At 49.0% G+C, this 23,464-nt stretch overlaps 1 protein-coding gene across 2 annotated transcripts in view; it reads left to right on the forward strand.

Moving 5' to 3' along the window:
• Positions 1–23,464, forward strand: part of ITGB5 (integrin subunit beta 5) — a 110,205-nt gene that overhangs the window by 28,352 nt on the left and 58,389 nt on the right. For both annotated transcript variants that reach the window (XM_055315950.1, XM_055315949.1), the window contains exons 4-5: positions 2,377–2,626; positions 12,179–12,347. In XM_055315950.1, coding sequence (XP_055171925.1) covers positions 2,377–2,626; positions 12,179–12,347 — 419 coding nt within the window. The remainder of the gene's footprint in view (positions 1–2,376; positions 2,627–12,178; positions 12,348–23,464) is intronic.

Here is a 23,464-nt window from a genome sequence, read left to right on the forward strand (position 1 = left end):
TTCTCCAAGCCTCGCAGCCTCTTCCCTCCCACAGATCCCTCTACAGGTGCAAGCCCTGCCCTGGTCCTGAAGTGCCCAGATGCTTCTACCACAAAAAGGCAGAAGTGGGTCTGCATTAAAGAAGATGTAGTCGGGATCCCTGGGTGGCGCAGCGGTTTAGCGCCTGCCTTTGACCCAGGGCGCGATCCTGGAGACCTGGGATCGAATCCCACGTCGGGCTCCCGGTGCATGGAGCCTGCTTCTCCCTCTGCCTGTGTCTCTGCCTCTCTCTCTCTCTCCCTCTCTCTCTCTCTCTGTGTGTGTGTGTGACTATCATAAATAAAAATTTTAAAAAAATCTAAAAAAAAAAAAGATGTAGGCGGGAACTAGCGGGGAAGGGCACAGGCGACCCGGCGAAGAGGTCAGGGGGTTGGACAGAGCGCGGGATTGCAGGCTGCACCCCATGGGGCCTGGGCTGCGCCTCTCCTCCCTCCTGCCCTTCCCCCGCCTGCCCGATGTGTCATCCAGGCCTGGGAGGGGCGCAGCGCCCGCACCGCTCCATCCGCCTGATGGGAACCAGAGGCCGACCTCGCGGCAGTCCAGAATTCCTTCTGGAAGAAAGCTCCAACATTCCTGTGCTTGAGTCAGGTTTTGATGGTTTTTAAAAGCGGGCTCCTATGCGCAGGGACCGCCCCGCAGCGGTGTCCGGGAGGGAGCAGCCGAGACAAGTCTGGGGAAGTGGCTCCGGCTGTCACTCAGGCAACAAATAATCATAATAATTGGCCTTGGTCGGGGCAGCAGGGCCCGGAGCGCCCGTGGCCTTCATCAGCTGCAGGGTACCCGGGCTGCGTGGCTCAGGATGCTCCCGGGTCACCTCCAGAGGTGGAACCTGAACTGAGGCCCTTTGATCACTGGGGTCTCCGTGGTCCCGTCAATGCAAGGGGCCTCTGTGGGGTGGGAGGAGGGCAGGGAGCCCCTGTGGTTGGGCTCCCTCCCCTGCAGGTTCAGGCCTGCTGTCCGCTGGAGGACAGGTTCGCTTCCCTGGGGGGTGGCCGCCAGCAGACCCGGTGAGGACCCTTGGGGTGGGGGAGCCAGCTTCACCGTGGCACCTCTGAACACCCAATGCATGTGTCCAGATTTCAAATGTGGGTGCAGCTCCTTGGCAGAGAGAGTTTAAGGGCATGTTGGTGCCTCTGAAAAATGAACAAGCCCAACGGCAGATAGAATTGCCTGGTGTGATTGCTTCTTGAAGTTGGTTCCAAATGATGTGTTTTTAGAGCTTGTGAAATGATTTAGGATCATCATCCTGGCATGAGTCCTCCGGTTGTTGTGCTGACTTGGGCCTTTCTGTAAACCCTGGGAGGTGACCCTGCAAGGCCACGCCTCCCAGCACCGACTTTTCATTTATTTCCCTCTGAATTCATTCCTCCTTCTCCTCTGCCCTGTTCCTGTGGAACCAAAAGTTATTTTCTCTCTTTTTTTTTAAATTTTCTCTTTCTTGTAGCTGGTAGACAAACCCCGTAGTGTTTCTTTTTTTCTTTCTTCCTTTTTCCCCCTTCATGTTGATGGTGCTAACATTTGGAATCTGTCTTCCTGTATTTATGCATATACCTTCTGATGATAAGGATTCATATCTCTGCTATCCCAAAATGTCACGGATGCCCAAGAACTAAGTACTATTGTCCATAAGTGACTAGGGAAATAGAAAAAGGTGAAATAGAATAGAAAATGTGAAAAAAAAAAGAAAAAAAAAGAAAATGTGGCAGAAGCATAAATTTTTTGCTTTTTAAGATTTTATTTATTTGTGAGAGACACACAGAGAGAGGCAGAGACACAGGCAGAGGGAGAAGCAGGCTTTGCACAGGGAGCCCGATGCAGGACTTGATCCTGGGACCCCAGGGTCACGCCCTGAGCCAAAGGCAGACGCTCAACTGCTGAGTCACCCAGGTGTCCAGAAGCATAAATATTTTTGCCCTTTTAAGGGGTATTTTAAGTAACTGTGTGTCTCACGGCCTTGTTCCTCTTTCTTCCCACCTTAGTTCTTACTCATGCACATATCTCCTTTTGTTTATTCCCTCTTTTCTATTACATTTCCCCCCCTCCAGTCTCCTCTTGGTACACTCCCATCAGAATACCACTGGGGAGACGAGTTGTTAAAGAGTCCCCTTAAAAACCTGAGCTAAGTATTTGGAAGGAGAACCTATAACGTCCCCCTCAGCACCACGTTCCCTTCAGTTACTGTACTTCCCAGAAAAAATACCTCCGCCAAAAGGCACTAAAAAAAAAAAAAAAAAAAAAAAAAAGGCAAGGGGGCCTAGCTTTGAAAGTGAAATCCATCCCTTCAGCCCCCAGCAAGTTGGATGACCTCTCCTGTATATGGCCTCTCTGTTGGCACAGGTGACAAGACTACTTTCCAGCTGCAGGTTCGACAGGTGGAGGATTATCCCGTGGACTTGTACTACCTGATGGACCTCTCCCTGTCCATGAAGGACGACTTGGACAACATCCGGAACCTGGGTACCAAACTCGCTGAGGAGATGGGGAAGCTCACCAGCAACTTTCGGTTGGGGTTTGGGTCTTTTGTAGACAAGAACATCTCCCCTTTCTCCTACACAGCGCCAAGGTACCAGACCAATCCGTGCATCGGGTGAGTGACCAAGAGTCCTTCTGTTGGGTATTTAAGGGCGGGAGAATGGAGTAGCAAGAAAACGTCACCCACAGGAAGGGGAAGGCGTATTTGGGGGCAGGGCGGGAGTAGACTTCGTGTGTAGTGTGATCGGTGATGACCCAGTTCCGTCCCCCTACCGCTACGTGTGAGGGCATGAGCCGTTGCAAGGCTGTAGGGAGCTATGATGATCGGAACTCATTTGTTTTCCTGCCTGTCTGACACTCAGCACTGTTTTCTACATTAAGACTATGTTGTCAGGAAGTGAACGCCCAGACGTTCCGGGAGGGAGCCGGCGGGCGGGACAATGTAGACTTTGCCCTTGTGTAGGGTGACCGAGGTCCTTGGGGACAAGCAGACAAGCGTATTATTGGTTGTTTTTGTATTTACACAACTTACCTTGACAAAATGAAATGGAAATCCTGTGTTTTCAAGGTACGACCCCCCCCCCCCACTGTAAGTCAGGTACTTGAATCAGAAAATATTTGACAGATTATCAGAGAGCAGGAATATCTAACTGCCACAGCACACAAATCCAAAAGTATGTCATGATGGAAGTTTAGTTCCTGTTCCTCTAAATCTAGATGAAGCTCCTGGTCAGTGGCCACCTGTCTTCCAAGCAGGGGCTCAAGGACCCAGGCTCTGTCCACCCTCTACTTCTTCATCTTCCACATGTGGTTTTTATGGTCATTGCATCCAGATGATGGCTCATAGGAGGAGCTGAGGGGCCAGGACTTAGTGGCCTTTGCCTCTTCGGCTCCTGCGTTTTATCAACCAACAGAGTCCTCACAAGGAGGCTGGAAACTAGGTTAGCTGTGCCCAGGAAGAAGAGGAAGCAGGGTTGGTGAACAGGACTCTGCCATCGTGTACTTGTTGGGGGGTGTGGGGGGTCATAGCCTCCAGCTTCCCGAAGGCAACCTCTATAGGGCTGGTTTCTTTCCAGTCTTGCAAATGTTCCCATAAATGTTTGTGACAATGAGTGGTAACTTCCAACTCTTTCTTCCTCATCCCTACATTCAATGTTAGTCAGGCTTTGGAATATCAGGCCCCAGGAGAGTTACTAGGTAAGAAACAGCTAAGCCTTAGGTTCTTTTTTTTAAAGATTTTATTTATTTATTCATGAGAAACAAAGGCAGAGACTCAGGCAGAGGGAGAAGCAGGCTCTGTGCAGGGAGCCCGACGTGGGACTCGATCCCGGGTCTCCAGAAACATGCCCTGAGCCAAAGGCAGTTACTCAACCGCCAAGCCACCCAGGTGTTCCCAAGACTTAGGTTCTTACCAAGTGTCAGGCACTGTACGAAATGCCTTGCACCATATGGATTATCTCATTGGAATCCCATGACAGTCTTTTGAGGTCTCAATGGTAGCCGTGAGCCTTGCCAGATGAGGAAACCGACACTTTACACAGCTTATCCGAGATGACACAACTAGTAAGGGGCAGCCTTGGGGCAAGAATCCAGACAAACTGCTTTCAGAGTTTGCATTCCCAGTGACACAGTGCTTGCTTTTCCCCATCCAAAATCACACAACAGCACAGATGCTTTCCCAGAGTCCAGTTAGAAGGTAAGACCTGTCCCCAAACCAAGCCCATCCTCAAGGTGCTTTGCCTAAGGACGATGTTAGGCCCATGCTACTGTCACAGTCCCCCAATCTCGGTGGCTCAGCACCATCAGAGCTTATATCTTGCTTGTATAAAATCTGTTGAGGGTTGAGCTGCTTCCCTTGGCAGGGGACTCAGATCCAGGCCCTTTCACTTTATGGTGGCATTTTTGATTCCTGGGTCACTTGGCTACCACCAGGGAGGAAGAGCGCTGTTTCTAAGCCCACAAACCTGCCCAGCTCCTCAGCTCATCTTCAGCAGCCTCAACAGCATCCAGCCCTGGGTTGGGCTGGGTGGTTGGGACACGGTGGTGTTTTTATGGTGGTCATGTATGTCCTCCTTAATCTTCCCAGATCCTCTGTATATTCTCCTTGAAGCTCCTCTAGATCTTCCCTTACCGTTTGGGAACTGACCCAATGGTAGGAAAATAAAAAAAATAAGAAAGAGGCTTAAGGACAAAAGTGATTCTAAGTTCTTTAACTGTGAAAAGGCCTGGCGTCACCATTTGCTGGGTTTCGCTTCCTCCTGGCCACAGGTGGCTACTGGTCCTGCTGGTCCCACTATCACTCTGGTCCTGTCTCCAAGGCCCCTTCAGCTGAGTCTCGGTGCCAAGTTATTATTGGAGTGTTGCTTCTTACCTGGTGTAACAGCATCTTAGCCAAAACTTTCTTCAGTTCATCAAGAATCGTGATCCTGTCTCCTGCTTTTTCACCCCTGCCCTCTGATTGAGTCCTGTCTCCAGACAGACAGGGTGTGTCTCCGCAGTCATTTCTCCAAGGACCATGACTGTGAGATATGCTAGACTGAAAGCCCGGAGAGGACGAAGGATTGGCTCTGGGAGCTCAGCATCCAAATATTCAAGGCTATCACCCACCACTTTTCCAGAGTCCTTCTCTGAGCCCTAGAAGGCAGACCCAGTTGTAGACAGTGACAGTCCTCACAGTGAGAAAGACCCGCGGGACAGGAAATCTAGTGAAGAATGGTGTTTCGAAGGAAGCATCAGGGCTAAGTTAGGCAAATCTCTCCTCCAAGCTGGGTGCCACGTCAGGGGGTCCCTCTGCGGCTCAGTGAGACAGGCTGGGGTTTACCTCCCCAGGGCCAGGCAGTGGCAAGCGGGTGTGGTGTCCCAGGTCTCGGAGGTCCCCACTGCTCCTGGGGAGAACGGCGAAAGGTGGCTCTTCCTGGGTCCGATCCGGCCTGTGTGTGCTTGGTTTGCTTTTCTAAATTTTAATGGCATTGCATATTAGTTACCTACATTTAAAAAAACTAGAAGATTTGACCAAGGATGGGGGCACCTGGGCAGTTCAGTTGGTTGAACATCTGGACTCTTGCTTTCAGCTCAGGTCTTGAGATGGAGCCCTGCTCTGCTTCTCCTTCTCTCTGCTCCTCCCCCTGCTCGTGCTCTTTCTTTAAAATAAATTAATAAAATCTTAAAAAAAAAAAAAAAGAAGAAGAACCAAGATTTGCAGGTTTTCTAGAATGAGGAGGACGTCTGGCGGAGCTGGGCTTGTACCTAGCCTTGGCCGCCGCTGCTGCCACCACTCTCTCATGTGACGCCTGACCCGCTTCACTTCCCTGCCTTTCATCCCTGGCTCCGGGCACATGGTCTGTGATCCTCGTCTGTTCTTTTCCTTCAGCTAGCGTGCGGAGAAGTCACAGTGCTCTTCTCAAGCTCCAGTGGCATCTTGGTTTGGGCTTTTCTCCCCCCCCCATGGGAGTGGAAACAGCTGTGACCCCCAGGGAGTTTTGGGAAGATGGGGTCAGGAGGAGTGGCTTAACCACCTGGGCAGGACCCCTCGGAGAAGAGAGAGCTGGCTTTTCATGGGCCTTCCTGAGGTTTGTCCCTCCTCCTGCTCCAGATATTTCTGCCAAAGGATCAAAATTCTAGACTCATCCTTTCTTACTTTAGAATGTGCTAGAAATGCCAGAACTGAAAGTAGTACCTGGTAAGGAGTACCAGGGCTGCTATAATAAGAAAAAAGGCATAGCATAATTTAATCATCTGATTAAAGAATTGTTTTTTTTTCTCATTGTAACTTTTTAAAATTTAAATTCGATTAATTAACATGTAATGTGTTATTGGTTTCAGAGGTAGAGGTCAGTGACTCATCAGTCTTATATAACACCCAGTGCTCATCCCATCACGTGCCCTCCTTACTGTCCATCACCCACTTACCCCATCTCCCACCCCCTCCCCTTCAAGGACCTTCAGTTTGTTTCCTGTGATTAAGAGTCTCTTATAGTTTGTCTCCCCCTCTGATTTTGTCTTGCTTTAATTTTCCCTCTCTTCCCCTATGATCCTCTGTTTTGTTTCGTAAATCACATCTGAGTGAGATCATATGATAATTGTCTTTCTCTGGTTGACATTTCCTTTAGCATAATATCCTCTAGTTCCATCCATATCATTGCAAATGCAAGATTTCAGGTTTTTTGATGGCTGAGGAGTATCCCATTGTGTATATATACACCACTTCTTGTTTATTCATTCATCTGTTGATTGACATCTGGGCTCGTTCCATAGTCTGGCTGTTGTGGACATTGCTGCTCTGAACTTTGGGGTGCAGGTACCCCTCAGATCACTATGTTTGTATCTTTGGGGTAAATAGTAGTGCAATCGCTGAAACACAGGGTAGCTCTATTTTCAACTTTTTAAGGAACCTCCAGACAGAGTGGCTGCACCAGCTTGCATTCCCACCAACAGTGCAAGACAGGGTTCCCCTTTCTCCACATCCTCACCAACATCTGTCATTTCCTGACTTTTTAATTTTAGCCATTCTGACCGGTGTGAAGTGGTAGCTCATTGTGGCTTTGATTTGTATTTCCCTGATGCCGAGTGATGTTGAGCATTTTTTCATGTGTCTGTTGGCCATTTCTAAGTCTTCTTTGGAGAAATGTCTGTTCATGTCCTCTGACCATTTTCTTGATTGGATTATTTATTCTTTGGGTATTGGGTTTGGTAAATTCTTTATAGATTTTGGATACCAGCCCTTTATCTGGTGTGTCTTTTGCAAATATCTTCTCCCATTCTGTAGGTTGTCTTTTGGTTTTGCTGACTCTTTCTTTTGCTGTGCAGAAGCTTTTATCTTAATGAAGTCCCAATAAAGAACTGTTTAATTGCTATTCTGAGTAACAGGAAGAGTGTAATGGGGGAAAGTCAGGTGGTGTTCACTGATACAGGATTTGAAGGATTTAATGCAGCATGTTATCTTTGGTCCTGAACATACTTTCTTCTGCTGGAGGTAGCTTATTGTTAAAATACATGCCACGTCTCTGGGTGCCTGGGTGGTGCAGTCATTTGAGCATATGACTCTTGGTTTCAACTCAGGTTGTGATTTTGGGGTGGTGGGATTGAATCCCGCATTGGGCTCAATGTGTGGAGTTTGCTTAAGACTCTCTCTCCTGGGATCCCTGGGTGGCTCAGCGGTTTGGCACCTGCCTTTGGCCCAGGGTGTGGTCCTGGAGTCCCAGGATCGAGTCCCGCATCGGGCTGCCTGCGTGGAGCCTGCTTCTCCCTCTGCCTGTGTCTCTGCCTTTCTATCTGTGTCTCCCATGAATAAAACAAAACAAAACAATACAAAACAAAAAAAAACAAACTCTCTCTCCTTCTTCCCCCTCCTGTGCTTACTCGTGCTTTCTCTTTCTAAAAAAATAAATTTTAAAAAAAAGAAATATATGTCACATGTCGTGTCACATTTATTTGTGCAATCTAAAAAAGCCAAATTCACAGAGACACAGTAGTAGACTTAGGTTGCTGGGGCTTGGGGGCTGGGAGGTGGGAGAAATGGGGAAAAGGTTGGTCAAAAGGTACAGACTTCCAATTATAAGATGAGTGTGTTCTGGAGATGTAATGTACAATACGGTGATGACTTGGAGCGTATACTTGTATACTTGGAAATTGTTAAGAGAGTAGGTCTTAAATGTTCTTTCCACACGCACACAAATGGAAATAGACATGAAAAACTTGTACAAGAGGGATAACACATTTCATCCTTCGTCATTTATGTTTTTTCTTACCCTTCCTGTATTTCTTCCAAGGGGACATAGTATTCCTTCACCACCTTGATGGTACGATGTTGTTGTCTTCTGGAGTGTCTTATGGCTAATGTGAAGTCTGCTGTCCGTCTAACGGCTTGCCTTCTCTCTGGTGGCTTTTAATATTTTCCTGTGCTTTTCATATTCTATAATGATATGCATTTCAGTGTGTCTAGGCTGATTTTACTTTTATTTACATTGCTCAGAATCTGGTCTGCTTGCTTAGCCTGAGAATACATCTTTATTCTTGAAAATTTTCAGGCATTTTTCTCTTTTCATCTCCCCTTCATTTTCTAACACTAATTTCCATAAATAGGACATTTCTTCTAGTTTACTATTTTGTTCTTCAGTTGTTTCATCCGTATACTGAAGTTTCAGTTTTAAATTTCACTGTTTGTTATTTGATTCTTTTCCAAACTTCTATTTTTTTTATACTTTTTTTTTTTTTTTTCCAGAGCCTTCTGACTTTTTTCCTTCTAATAATATCCTGTTCTGGCTTTGGTATCTATTCTTTCCTCCCCTTTAATGTCTTCAATATCCTAGTTTTGCAGTACTTTAAATCATTCTCTTTTCTCTGTTTCTTGAACTACAGATCATTTAGTTGGTTGCATTTGTGGACATTCCTTCATGGTAGTTTGTTTCTTACGGGGTCTGTAACTTTGTCATTAGCTCCTCTTCAACGGAGGTGATTTTCCGTGCAAGGATCACAGCCCCAGGCATGCAGGCCTGTCTTCTGCGTCCTTGCAGGGTGGTTGTATGTTTGCCGCTGCCAGGACCCCCTGGGTTTCTATGGGATTAGTTTTCCTGTTCATTTCTCAGTTGAGGGGTTCCTTCACCATAAAAATAGTGAATTCTGGCTTGCTTAGGCCTGGAGTTTACAATTTTTATGGGTGATTCATCTCGCTCTGGGCCTGGAATGGAGCTTCCTTGCTTCTTTCCCAGGCTGGAATTTTTATCTTTGATTTGGGGGCAGGGCAGCTCTTTGTGTGCTCAGCTTTGTGCAGAGAGCTCTGTTCCAGTGCCTTATCCATCCCTGTTAAACTCCTGCCCCCAGCCCTTGCATCCACTCGGGATACATCCAGAGGCTCTTTGGCATGAGCTCTTGCTCCAGGCCCACCTAGTCTCGTAAGCGTGCTTGTTTGTTGAATGATTCTTTTTCTTCATTTCTGGCACCTGGGATTTCCCTGCTAAACGTCAATATTAACATTTTGAAAAAATTTTGTATTATTTAGCAGGTCTAAATGTTTCGAGTAAGGGGATAGGTCTTTCCACGTCAGCTCATCCATTAATATTGTCCTGAAGCCCTGGATTATTTTCTGGATTTGTCTGAATCTGGTATCTTTAAATTGTAATCACTTTTCATATGTACATGCTCCCTGAGGCAAGTTAAGCGTATATATATATTTTTTATCTTCTTGATTCATAATCCTTAATTTAGTAACTCCCCATACATGTCCCTAAACGGGGCTCTATGGACAGATGCAGGGTAGGAGATGGAGCCTTCCTTGGCCTTAGACCCCCAAACCTTCAGTTTATAGACCCAGACCTTCAGTTTACTTAAATAAGTTAAATTAAATAACAGTTGCAGAGGACATCATAATTTTTTTTTTAAGACTTATTTATTCATGAGAGACAGAGAGAGGAGACACAGGCAGAGGGAGAAGCAGGCTCCATGCAGGGAGCCTGATGTGAGACTTGATCCTGGGACCCTGGGGTCACAACCTGAGCCGAAGGCAGGCACCGAACCACTGAGCCCCTCCAGGTGCCCAGGACCTTGTGACAACCAACGGGATCTGTGTGACAAAGCCTTTTTCTTCACACTAAGAGATTTGGTTATAGTAATTTCTCTGCCGTGAAGGCTTCTCTGGCAAACATATTTTTTAGTGCCTGACTATTTAATAAATAGTAATTCTCCAATTAGAAATATATCTACTTAATGCTGTTAGCAGGAATGAAAGGGAAAAGGTGGAAAATGCCAAGCTAATACTGGTGAGCCTTTCACAGCTTCTCCGGCTTTCTCACTGAAGGACAGCTGCTCCTCTGTTCCTCTTCCTCCCTTTCCTCAACCCACCCGATCAACTGTGACAACACACAGCCGCCTGGAGTCCTAAATCGCGGACCAGCACGGCACAAAGAGATGTGGTGGCTTGGGGGAAGGGAGCTGGTGTATATTTACTTCCTCCTGCACCTGTCCGCTTGTCAAATAACTACCGATGGGACCTCAGCTCCTTCTTCCGGCCAGGAGTATAATTTCCGTGACCTTTTCTTCATGGCAAAATGAGACGGGAATAAAACGTTTGGGTGGCCTGGGTCATGCAAAAGTCTGTCCTGTCCAAGCACAAGGTGTGGGTAAAGATTTGGGGAAGAAGGAGGGAGTGAAACAAAGGGAAGGCGGACAGGACAGATGGAGAAAGCATGTAGCTCCTGCCCCCTGTCCAGAGAGAGCAGGGCCTTTAGGGCAGTGGGGTGGACTCTGTCCAGAACCGGTTTGTCGTGGTAACAGGTGGATGAAGCAGGCACTGGAGGTACCCAGGGAGAGTGGAATGGCCTCGTAGAAACTAGAGGTTGCCTCTCATTTAGGGAAAAGGAGCCTGTCCAGACCTGCCCTGGCAGCAGTTAGGCAGGATCCCCAGTAGTTGCTAAGCCTGTTTCCCTTCCCACGTACGCCGCTTAAATTGGGTTATAAAGCCTTCCCTCCGTGCCTCTCCTTTAGTGGGTTGTTTTTTTTTCTTCCATTTTTCATTCTGAAAGAGAGGCTTCCCTAACATGGCCTCCAACTGTGCAGTCTGTCCGTGTGCCTTCCTGGCCTCCTGTTGGCCCATCCTCACCCTCACTTCCACCCTCTGGTCTCAGGGCCATCCTGTCCTCGGGCTCCCCGTGTGCTCTCCTGCCACAGGGCTCTTGCACGTGTGCTTCTCTGTGGCTAGAACCCTCTCCCCCCTCACCTGGAGAAGGCATTTGTGAAACAATGTAAGGCCTCTCTTCCTGTGTCAGTGGCCACATGTCAAGCTGAGACTCCTAGATCCATAATTGGGATCTGACTTCCTCCAGGTATGGGGCCATGTGGGAGCTCTCCTACTGACTGAAGATGAGGTCATCCAGTATCACAGGAGAAAGAGGCAGCACTAACCTGCCTTTGAGGTGCAATACTTGCCTCTTCCCAAATCACCAGATCGAATTTTCCATTCGAAGATGGTTGGTTTCTGAATTTCTGCTGCATTTAGGAGAACTGGTCGTTTATCATGGCAATATTTGTAAAAGGAATGAAGAAGCAGAAAGAATGTTTTCATTCCTGTACCTTTAACATTTGCTCACGTGCCAGAACGTCCTGGCACATGAGGATCTGTGAGTGGCTTGGCGCAACGGGATTATGTGACCTTTTGGCACATGGCGGCAGCGGAGTTGCTGCGGGAAGCTGGTTTCTCAGGGTAGCTCTGTTCAGGCTGCTCCCACTTGATATCGCCCACCTTCCTCAGTCCACAAGAGCCTTCCCTGCTGTGCTGCTAGGCCGTGGCGCTCGAGCCGCTGGGCAGCTCGCACCTCTCAAGGCCCACGCCAGGGCTCCTCCAGGACGTCTTCCTCCGACCACACACCATTATCTCTACTTTTTTTGAACCATTTTTCATTCCGTCCCCTTACAGCCTGGACATACTACCTTGCCTGTGTGCCTGAGGCCTTGACGTCTGTAGAATAAGAACTGTGTTGTTTCCTCTTTGGGTGCTCCAAGGAGAAACCGTGCCTGTCCCAGGGGGCACACAGTAGGTGCTGTCCCAGGGGCACACTGTAGGTACTGGAACATACTGACGGGTGCTGCTTGAGGCCCTCAGTGAACACACAGAGTACTTGGTTGTTTAAGATTCACCTACAGTGATGCAAAGTGACTCTCTCTTCTTTCTCTCCAGGTACAAATTATTCCCAAACTGCGTCCCCTCCTTTGGCTTCCGCCATCTGCTGCCTCTTACTGACAGAGTGGACAGCTTCAATGAGGAGGTTCGCAAACAGAGGGTGTCCCGGAACCGCGACGCGCCCGAGGGGGGCTTTGACGCCGTCCTCCAGGCGGCTGTCTGCAAGGTAACCTGGTTTCATCCCTCCGTGTGGGCGGGCTTTGGCACTGCCCGTAGGAGACGGCCGATTTTGAGCCACCCTGGCATGTGGTTCCTGTCCATTCTTACGTCAGAGGGTGAGCTCAGGGACCCGTGGGGAATCTACAGCAGTCACATCAGCTGGGGCTCAGTGATGGCTCAGAGCTGGTGCGTCCCTGTGTCAGGGTGTGGCTGTGTGCAGTGGATATGGTCTCTGCCAGAGGACAGCTGTTCTCTGTTTGTATGTTAGGCCCTTTTGCTGCTTTTCAGGGGAAAAAGGCCAAGTTCAAGCCCTGTGCATAGAAGCTTGTTGAGCTTGCTGGCCCAATTTTCGTAAATCTTAAAGATTGCTGTATTAGGGAATCTGGCTGAAGGAGAGAATTGCATGTCATCTTAGGTTGCATTTCTATTTGCTTGTTTTTCTCCAGCTTCTCCGTGATATATGAATCCATAGGGAGGACGTAGACTTAGGTCAGAAATGAACTCATGCTTTGAGAGGTTCCAGTCTCAGTGAAATATATAAATGGAATGTTGGTAATAACTTCTTTTTTTCCGTAATTGAAGTATAGTGGACACATGATGCCACATTAATTTCAGGTGTGCAATGTAGTGATTCGATAGCGTATGTTTATGCTGTGCTCATCACAAGTGCAGCTGCCGTCCACCGCCATACCACACTGCCACAGAACCATTGACTATATTCCCTACACTGGACCTTTCATCCCTCGAAGTTATTCCTTCCAGAACTGGAAGCCTGTATCTCCCTCTTCCCTGCACCCATTTTGCCCGCCCCCCATCCCCGCCCCCCAGCCTCCCGTTCGGCAACCATTAGTTTGTTCTCTGTATTTATGGGTCTGTTTCTGCTTTCTGTTTGTTCGTTCATTTGTTTTAATTTTTAGGTTCCATCTAAGTGAAATCATAAGGTATCTGTCTTTCTCTGATTTATTTCACTTGGCGTAATACCCTCTAGGTCCATCCATGTTGTTGCAAATGGCAAGATCTTATTCTTTTTTTATAGCTGAATAATACTCCATTTCGTATGTGTGTGTGTATATCTTTCTTTATTCATCTACTGATGGGCATTTGAGTTGCTCTCATACCTTGGCTATCATAAATAACACTACAGTAAACGTGGGGTACATAGATCATTTCAAAGGTTTTCATTTTCTTCGGATAAATACCCAGTAGTGAGTGGAATGACTGGATCATGTGGTATTTATATTTTTAATTTTTTAGAAAAAGATTTTATTTATTTATTTATGAGAGACACAGAGAGAGAGGCAGAGACACAGGCAGAGGGAGAAGCAGGCTCCATGCCGGGAGCCTGTTGTGGGGCTTGACCCCTGCACCCGGGATCATGCTCTGGGCCAAAGGCAGACCCTGAACTGCTGAGCCACCCAGACATCCCTATTTTTAATTTTTTGAGGAACCTTCCTGTGATTCCTGGCTGCACCAATTTCTATCCCCACCAGCAGTGCTGGAGAGTTCCTTTTTCTCCATGTCCTCCCCCAGCAATTGTTAGGTCATAACTTATTCTTCAACTAATTTTCTACTGTTAAAACCACCACAGAAGATTTTGAAGGCACTCACTTGTGAATTTGCTATCCCAACATATACTTTTACGATCCTTCCATAGTGGTTATCATAGAGCAAGTATAAATGATCACGCTTTCTTGGATTTGAGGGCAATCATTGGGTCTCCCATGTTTGGGGGGAAGGCTGGGAAAGGGGACTGGAACTCAGTTTGGAGAAGCTCCTATTCATGTACTAAGTGGTAAGCACTTAGTTGTCCACGTACATAGTTTCTGACCTCAGAGAGCGTGTGTTCAGTGTGTCACAGACTCACTTTTTCTCCACTCAATCTTGACCAAGTGCTAAAAGGGCCACAGTTGTCCCTTCTGAAATAAAAAGTTGAAATGGTAGGCAGGGAGGGATAAAAGGAAGGAAAAATGGGAAGAAAGTGCAGTCTCCTGCTGTCTGTTGTCATTTGCTATGTCCTGGGGGCCTCCGCTGGAGAAGGTCTCCTGTGGCTCCCTATCCAGGACGGCTGCAGCGTGACCTTCGCAGCTGCTGACCAGAGCCACGTGGATGGCTTCAGAGGCCCCCGGTGCTCTGTAGGAGTCCAGGAAGGCCAGGCGCAATGTGGCTAGGATGTGGTCCGCTCTCCGTCATTACAGAGAGCTGTCACAAGATGGACCACTTGTGGATGGGCTTCAGAATGAAAAATTATATTTTTGATTGGCATTCAGGCATTGATGGTACGAGGCATCGTCTTCACAGATATGCTGTCAAATCTGCTTCTTGGCGGGGACAGATAGTGCAGGGAAAACAAGATCCCTCCCATGGCCCCATCTTGAGAATTCAGTGGATTTTCTTTTTTTTGCGGGGAGGGAATCCTCTTGAAAGCTTGGGGGAAAGAACTCAGTGACAGGACAAGCAACGCCTTGTTATATTAATCCTGTTAGCGTAGTTGGAGTGGCACGATTGGATGCTGGAGGCGCAGTGGTCTCTGAGACGCCGCTGGATCCACTCTGGTGCCTGCAGAGCCTTCCTTTACCACCCCAGGCCCATGCAAATCTTCTTTCCTCTGGAAACTTCGTATTTCAAGACTTGAGCATTTCAGAGATGCTGACAGATTGCTTGAATTCATAGCCTGGTCTGGTGTGGGAATTCCTGTTGCCTGAGAGGTACTTCATGGGTATGTTTCTGTCCTGTGTCTGCTGGCATTCCCTCCCTCCATGGCCTTTGCAATCAGCAAGTACCTAGAGCGTTAACAAGTGCTTGGAAGCATGGAGTCTGGGAGTCAGCAGCTTCTTTCTCCCTTACTATTCCTTTTCACGTGTGTTTATGTTTGGAGACATATCCAGAAATTTCTTTCGTACTTGGAATCACCCATAGAAGAAATGCCTTCCTTCCTGGTTCGCCACACCCTTACTCACAGAAGCCGGATATTGGAAGTAGGTTTCGGCTTACCCTTTGAGGAAAGACTATGTAACAATCACACCCTTAAAGGACATGTAGAGGCTTGTGAATAATTCTTAAGATAAAGTAAGAGCAACGGAGAGGAAGTGGTCAAACAGATGAAGCTAGGTTACAGACAAAAGAAGAATGTGGAAAAGATGGGAAGCAAAGAGAACGAAACATTAACAGTCACTGTCGCTGGTTATAGGACTATGTGTGGTTTTCATTTTCTTTGCTGTTTAGTAAATTTTACGTTTACCTACATTTTCACGATGCGTTTGTATGATTTTTTTTTAAGTTAGAACGAAGCATCTCAAACGTACAAAAGTAGAGAGAACAATGGAATTAAACCCATGTACTCTTTTCATCTTTGACAGTCATCAGCTCCTAGCCGATCCTGTTTCATTTGTGTTCCTCATCACTCTCTCTCCCATTATTTGAAGCAAATCCCAGTTATCTTTTTAACAATCCCAGATATTTTAAAATGATATTTAGATTTTTTTTTGATATTTAGATTTTTAAAGATAATTTGATTTTGAGAGGGATTTGTGTTTTTTTTTTTCTTTTTTTGAGTCCTGAGCATTTCTGGCTCTGTTTGCCAAGTTTTTTGCTGCCTCCTCATTGTTACAGATTAAAGGCCCTTCCACTTAATCCTGAAAACCAAGCATGACAGCACCTGCAGGCCTGTGAGCTGTGCTGGGAGAGCAGGGTCACGGAGGCTGGAGCTGGCTGGGCAGCTGTGTCCCTCACCCTCCCGCCCCCACAGCAGAGAGTGACCCTGAGCCCTTGGCGGTGAGCTGATAGCAGGCTTGAGCGGCTCATAGGGGAAGCTTTGTTCTGCTTCCATTCTCCCCCGGGTTTTCTTGGGATAGACTGTTATCAGCTTGTGGGATTTAGGGGTGTGGAATGTTCACATTCCTGACCTTAATCCCACCTACGCGGCCCACTTTATATTTCTTGGAAAGCTGTTCTTTGCAAAAAGAAGGAAACTGTTTCCCATTTAGGATAAGGACCCTGATTCTACAAGGACAAGTCTTTTCTCCCAGCCGGTCACACTGCTGCAAGAGGCCCCTTGAAAGGCGCCCACAGCTAAGGGACGCCTCTGCCCTCAATGCAGGCATTTTTTCCCCAATGCATTCTGTCCGGCTAGGTTGCATAAAAAGGAATGCAAACTGCCCTTAGTTTCTTATCTTTACCTAGAAATCTATCCTCCAGCCTTTGTTGGTTAGAATAATAATTTCCCCATTACCACTTGTATTGCTCCCCCAGGACTCTGTAGAAGTGGACTCTAGGTGGTTTATTCTGAAACTGTGTAGATAGAAATGTGATGAGTGGGTCGGACTGGGACTGGGGCTGCTTCCCCTTCTCCCTGAACTGGGCCTGCCCTTGGCCTGGCAAGACAGGGGAGGGGTGGCCAAGGAGCTCTGCATTCCAGGTTGCCCGTCACCACTTTGTTGTTGTTCACGGTTAAAGAAGTGACCTGCGAACTTGAGCTTGGCTGGGTGCATCCTGGCCGCAGAAGGTTCTAGGGGCTGCTTTCTCCAGTCAGACAGAAAGCAAGATCTGGGTGACCCAGCACATTCCCCTTTTGGCTTCAGCTTCTAGCACCCCAACATTTATCCTCCACATCCTTCAGGCAGACTTTGGTTGAATATTGATTCCCTAATTTTGCATTGTTTGTTAAAATTTTTTTTAAAGATTTTATTTATTTATTCATGAGAGAGGCAGAGACACAGGCAGAGGGAGAAGCAGGCTCCATGCAGGGAACCTGACGCGGAACTCGATCCCGGGTCTCCAGGGTCACGCCCTGGGCTGAAGGCAGATGCTAAACTGCAAGCCACCCAGGCGTCCCTGTTTGTTAAATTTTTAAAGCATTGTATCTCCTCCCAGAAATAGGTGGATGAGTCAGTCTCAAAGCAAACAAAGTAAGTTTACAGGCTGAGTTAAAAAGTCTGTGGCATGGGTTGGGACCCTTTATGCCTTTGTTGATGAGAACATTCTAATCTAAAATGGAGACCACAGCCCCAGAGTTGCTGGGGGGAGGACAGCTTCACTCTGGCCACACTTTCTGCAGGAATGCAGATTCCGGGGACCTCTAGAAACAAAAGCAATTGCTGCCCTTGCTCAGCCCTCACCCACGCTCCGAGCGTTTCACGTAGGCCCTCTCTGATGCCACAGCAGCCCTTCAGGGTGTCTCGGGCGGCGGCTGAGCCAGGCCTTCGGAGAAGGACCCGCGTGGCACAGGAGTCATGAAACTTACGGGTAGGAAGGGCGAGGGCAGGGCCTGGCAGCGGGTCTGGTTGATTCTAAAGCCCGGGCGCTGACGGTCGCCTGGTGCCTGGCGCTTCAGGGGGCCCAGACCGTGGCTCGCAGAGCAGGGAGGACCTGACTGCAGGCTGAGCCTCTTCCACGCCGCCTGGCTCGGTGCAGGCCAGCTGACCTCCCGGGGCCTCCGAGCGCTCATCTGGAAGGTGCCAGGAGGTGGGATGGGAGGGGGGAGCTGCGGACACCATCCGGTTGTGCGGCCCAGTGCTACTTTTCATAAAGGGCTCGTCGTGGCCCCGCCCCGTCTGCTCAGAGCCCTCCATTTGGCTTTTTCGGGCCCTCCTGTTGAGGCTGGGGCCTCAGGCCGGGGGTGGGGGGGCTGCTACGGATCCCGCGGAGGGTGGGAAGTTCCCCATCCCTGGGGTCAGGCCCAGCTCTGAGAAGTTTCCACTCTGCCCTCCGCCCTCCCCCCTCCCTCTCTCAGTATCCCCCACAGCGCTGATCTGTTTTTTTTTTTTTTTTTTTTTTTTTAATTTTTGTTCTTCACTTGTTTGGCTGACTTCTTTCAAACCTCAGACTTGGGTTGTTTTTCTTAAGCATGAGTTGAGAAATGGAGGGACTTGCTCGAAGCAGGTAGCCGTCCCCGGCCCTTCCTGTCCCCTAAGGAACTCCCTGTTGTGGTCCGTGTCCACGCGGTCTGGGTTCTCCACCGCCCTGTGCCAGCTGCTTCTGCAGCCTGATTGTGCCGCACCCCGGGCCTTGCTCCACCTGGCGGGCTTGCTCTGCCCCTGGCTCCGTGTCTGGGGACACACCACGACCGTCTGGAACTGCCCTGTGGCCACCTGGGCAGGTGTGCAGGCCCTGTGCCCAAGCCCACGTGGCGTTTTTGCCGGAGGTGGTGAAGATTCTCCTGGGCTTTCTGTTTTGCAGATGCTTGTGGTTTAATGTGCATTTTTGAATCTTGTAACCGTTTCGCCCCTGAGATGATGTTTCCTCATTCTCCCCGGAGCCTGTGAACTGTGCTTTGGGCATCGACTGCCCTGCTCACAGCTGCTTGTTGACACGGGGCCTGGGGATGGACGGAGGGACACCTCAGAACTGTCACCAGGGCGGGGACGGGAGCTTCTGTCTCTCTCTCTGTCCCCCAAAACACGGCTGCCGTGCCTGCTTCGAAGCTGTGCACGCCCCTGGGCCTGCGGGGCTGATAAGGGCAGGGAAGAGCCCTCCTGGGGAGAGGGTGGGAGGCTCACTCCACCCTGGGCTGTGTTACCATGCCTGGTGAGGATGTCAAGTTGCCTGTTTCAGTTCAAGTTGCCGGCTCCCCTGTGCTTTAAATGACCTTTGGCAAAGAGGAAAGGAGGCATGGATTGATTCTTGGGCTCTTCTGGCCCTGCTCTCTCTCCAAACCTCCACCCCGGGCCTCTGCATTCCAACCACGGTGACCTTGACTCCCTTATTTCTAACTCATGTAGGGAGGGCCCTTTGCACATGCTGTTTCCTCTGTTTGCAATACTCCTACTGTATTCCTGCTTTTCTTTCTTTTCCTTTTTTATTTTTATTTTTTGATTAATAAACTATTTTGGGGACAACTGGGTAGCTCAGCGGTTGAGCGTCTGCCTTCTGCCTAGGGCATGACCCTGGGAGTTCTGGGATCGAGTCCTGCATCGGGCTCCCTGCACGGAGCCTGCTTCTCCCTTTGCCTGTGTCTCTGCTTCTCTCTCTGTGTCTCGCATGAATAAATAAAATCGATCAATCAGTCAATCAATCAAACTCTGTTTTGTTTAAGAGCAGATTTAGGTTCAGAGCAAAATAGAAGAGAAAATACAGAGTTTCCATTTACCTCCTATTCTTGTGGCCCTCCCTGTTAGCCCCACGCCACCCCCACCACCATCAACATCCCCCACCAGAGTGGTTTATTTGTTATAATCCATGAACCAGCAATGACACATCGTTATCAGCCAAAGACCGTAGTCGACTCTGTGTTCCCTCTTGGTATAGTTCTATGGATTTGGACGCACGTACAATGACATGTTTCCACCATTGTTGTACCATACGGAACAGCTTCACTGCCCTTAAGATCCTCTTTGCTTCGCCTCTTCATCCCTCCCTTCTTCCCCTCAAACCTGCTTTTCTTTGACTGTCTAATCTCTGCCTACTTATGTATCAGACTTCCACTTACTCGTCTATGTATCGAGGAAGCCCAATTGAGCCTCCTGATGAGGTCAGAGCACCAGGCCCTTGGTCACTTCTACTCTGGTTACCATTTTATTTGTATTTGAGCTACTCTTTGAGTGAAGTCTGCCTCCCCTTTGAGACAGTAAGCCCCCTGAAGGCAGGGACCCAATCTCTTTTCTCACTACCATATTTCCCTAGCACATTGCCTGACACATAACAGGACCCTCTTAAACATTTGGTGAGTAAACAGATGCCTTGTTCTCACAGATTCATTTATGTTTCTAAGTTCAAGAACCTGGCAGGTCCACCTGGCTCCTAGCCCATCCGCCCTCCTGTTGGACCAGGCTGCCTCCGTGTCATTTACTGCACTGCGTATGCATCCATTAAAGAGAACCAGAAGCCCCATTGTAGGCCATACTTTCAACTCAGGAAGTAGTTATCGAGTGCCCAGTGTGTGTTCAGGGGCAGGTGCGGTGGAGAAAACTGAAGAAAAATGGGAAAAAGTCCCTATCCTCGGGGTTTGATTTGAGCTTGCAGATCCACCAGTAGGTAATAAGCAGCTATGTGTAAACATTAGTGGGAACCGTGTGAAGTTACTGATACTTGACGATCAGTGGTACTTGATACTTGACTAATAGTTTCTGCTAAAAAAAATAGGAACTTCATGTGGTTCAGCTTCACGCATTCTAAATACTTCTCTTCTTCCATTTGGATTGGACTGTCCCGTAGAGTCCACATCAGACACGATCTGTTGCATGTTGTTGGGCTTGGGCTCGAAGGGAATGTCTAAATCCTGACTCACAGGCCAAGATTTCTTTCCCCAAGGAAAGAAATATTACACTTTTGCCTTCCTTAGGTTTAACCACAGAACAGATTTTTTTTAAAAAAATGTTCATTGCGAAGTATGGATGGAAGCAGGAAAAACAACTAATGGGAACATGATTATTGTTATAAAGTGACAGAAATAGACTTGAATGTGAGCACGATTGGGGAGGCCAATCAGAACTCACCCCTGTTGTCCTCTTGGGCCGGTGTTGGAATCCAGGCTCCGTGGCTCCCGAGCTGCTGTGGGATCTGCCTGCCGGCTGGTCAGACGAACCCCCTTTTCCTTCCTCATTTTCTCCCCCAAACTTGTTCTCCCTCCCAGTACTTGCCAGAAAGGGTAAGGTACAGTGATTTGTTACTACTTTTGAAGACTGCTGAGTAGGTACGGTGTGCAGACTCTGTGTTAGGGGCTGTGAGGATGCCCGGATGAATGAGCCACAGCACCTGTACCTGTGAGCATCACTCGGGCTGGAAGACAGGTGCTTGTCCGACAACGTGCGGTACCAGCGGAGCACACAGCGGAGTGCCTGGAGCTGGCCCCTTAGGACCTACTGACTGAATCACAGCATTCCTCTCCCTCAAGGGGTCACCTCCTTCTCCTTGCCTCTGGGTCTCCCATACTGATGAAGTTATTGATTACCATTGGCTCAGTGCTTTGTGAGAGCCAGGCTTCATGCCAAGTACTTCAAAGGGCTCATTTTACTTAATCCTCGGAATGTGGTTTGTGTCCCCTTTTGACAAAGAAACAAGCCTGGAAAAGTTGAGTAATTTCTCAAGGTTCTGGCAGCTGGAAACGAGAGAGCCAGAGATGGAACCGTGCCCACTCACCTGCCTCCGAGGCAGGAGTTCTTCCCCTTGATGTGAAGAGTGCCTGCTGACCGTGTGGTCACGCAGGGGCAGAGAAGTGGGAGGCGTGTGCTTCTGAAGACAGCGAGTCTCCATCCAAGGAACCATTATAATTTCCCACGCGAGGAGGACCGAAACAGTCCTCGGGGAACACAGTTGTACGTGCTGCTGTTCTCTGGAGCTAAGAGTTTCTTGTTTATCAGGAAACAGTTACAACGTGGCTCCGTCGGCCCTGAGGACTTTCCAGGGAGCCCACTAGTGCCGTCCCACGGTCAGAGCACCGATGCGCGAGCGCAGTGAGCCCTTGGCTTCCCTGTCTGTAAAATGGGACTTTGACTATCGGCCTTCTCATCCATAATTCAGGGCTCTACTCACAGCGCTGTGGCGAGACACTTTCCCAGATGGTGGGTCTTTTCTAGCAGTGAGGGAGCGAGTGGGTGATGGGTGACTCGTCAGTGCGGACGGAGGCCCATGGGCTGTATTGATACCTTCACTTTAATTAGATTGACCTTGAGGTCAGAAGACCCAGTCATGGGACACCCAGGTGGCTCAGTGGTTGAGTGCCTGTCTTCAACTCAGGGCGTGATCCCCAGGGTCCTGGGATCGAGTCCTGCATTGGGCACCCCATGGGGAGCCTGCCTCTCCCTCTGCCTGTGTCTCTGCCTCTCTCTGTGTGTCTCCCATGAATAAATAAATAAAATCTTTAAAAAAAGAAGAAGAAGAAGACCCAGTTCTGTAAAGCTAGTGTTTCCATCCTCACTGAACATGCCCCTGGGATGACATATGGATTCCAAGCCGCCTTGTGTTTGAACACCGTGTACCAGAGAGTGTTGGGAGTGTCGCCTCCAAACAAGCAGGTCAGCCCGCGTTCATTCGGGCAGGACATCAGCTTTTCTCACGTTCCCAGGAAGCAGCAGTCCAGGCTCTCCCTGGCACTCTCCGGTAGGGGCGTTCTTGAGGCCACCCTTCTCGCTGGTCATGCCCTGTTATGGTCCCTGTGTGTAAGCAGGTCGCTCTGAGATGGATCTGGGGACTGACAGACCTAATGGGAGCCCAGTGTCAGCCCTGTCTTCCTCCGTGAGGTCAGACCACATCTGGGGAACTGCCTATGCACAGGGGGCTGTGTTTAAGACACATGTTGATGGTGAAAGAACAGAGGACGGTGAGTAAGTGGCTGCTGCTGGGCTTGGAAACCAAATCTTAGGAGCAGTGGTTAAAGGTCAAGCAGGAAGAGAGATACCAGGGAAGAAGCATCACTGACCTCAGACATCATCGCGGAAGAGGGAGTAGACTCCCGTGGCTGTTCTGAAGGGTGGGAGGTGTGCTGGGGCAGCTGCCAGGAAGTAGGGTCAAGTTCAAGGTAAGGAGGAGTTCTCTAACCAAGATCTCTGCTCAGCAGTGGAGTAGGTTGCCAGATGGGGCAGTGAATATGTCCACGGGCCCCCCCGCCCATGTGGTGGGGACACCAGAGGTGGGCTCTCACATGGGGCGGGAGCGAGGACAAGACCACCTCTGGGATTCCTCCCAAACTTCAGGTGCCGTGTATTTCCTGTGAGTCAGTTTTGTGCCCCGTCACCGCTAGTGTGTGTGTTCTTGGAGTAGTCCGTTCCGGCCGGTCTTCTGTGGCTCCTAGGAGTGCACCCCCTAAACGGCATTTGTGTTTGGCTACCATCACCGTGAACTCCACCATGCATGCTCAATTGTGTGCCAAGCACAGCTTCCTTTGACCCGGTGCTCTTGTGATTCCGGGGCTGGGGCCCTGAACCCCTCTCTCTCTTCCCTCAGCTCCAGATCTCTGCTGCCGAGGACAAATTCCCTACTGAATTTTCCACCCTGGGAAAATCCTCTCTGGCCCCAGGCCCAGTGAGACGGGTCCCTACAGAATTGGAGGGTTGGCCTCCAGGGACCTGGGTCAGTGATTTGGGGCTTGGTGACAACTCCCCCAGCCACTCCTTACCCACAGTCCCTGGGTGACTGCTTTCCACCTAATCGGTCACCTACCTGTGTAGACTGCCTTCCGGAGCAGCCGGGCCA

Source organism: Nyctereutes procyonoides, unplaced genomic scaffold (genome assembly GCF_905146905.1).
Source record: "Nyctereutes procyonoides isolate TBG_1078 unplaced genomic scaffold, NYPRO_anot_genome, whole genome shotgun sequence".
Classification (NCBI taxonomy): Eukaryota; Metazoa; Chordata; class Mammalia; order Carnivora; family Canidae; genus Nyctereutes; species Nyctereutes procyonoides.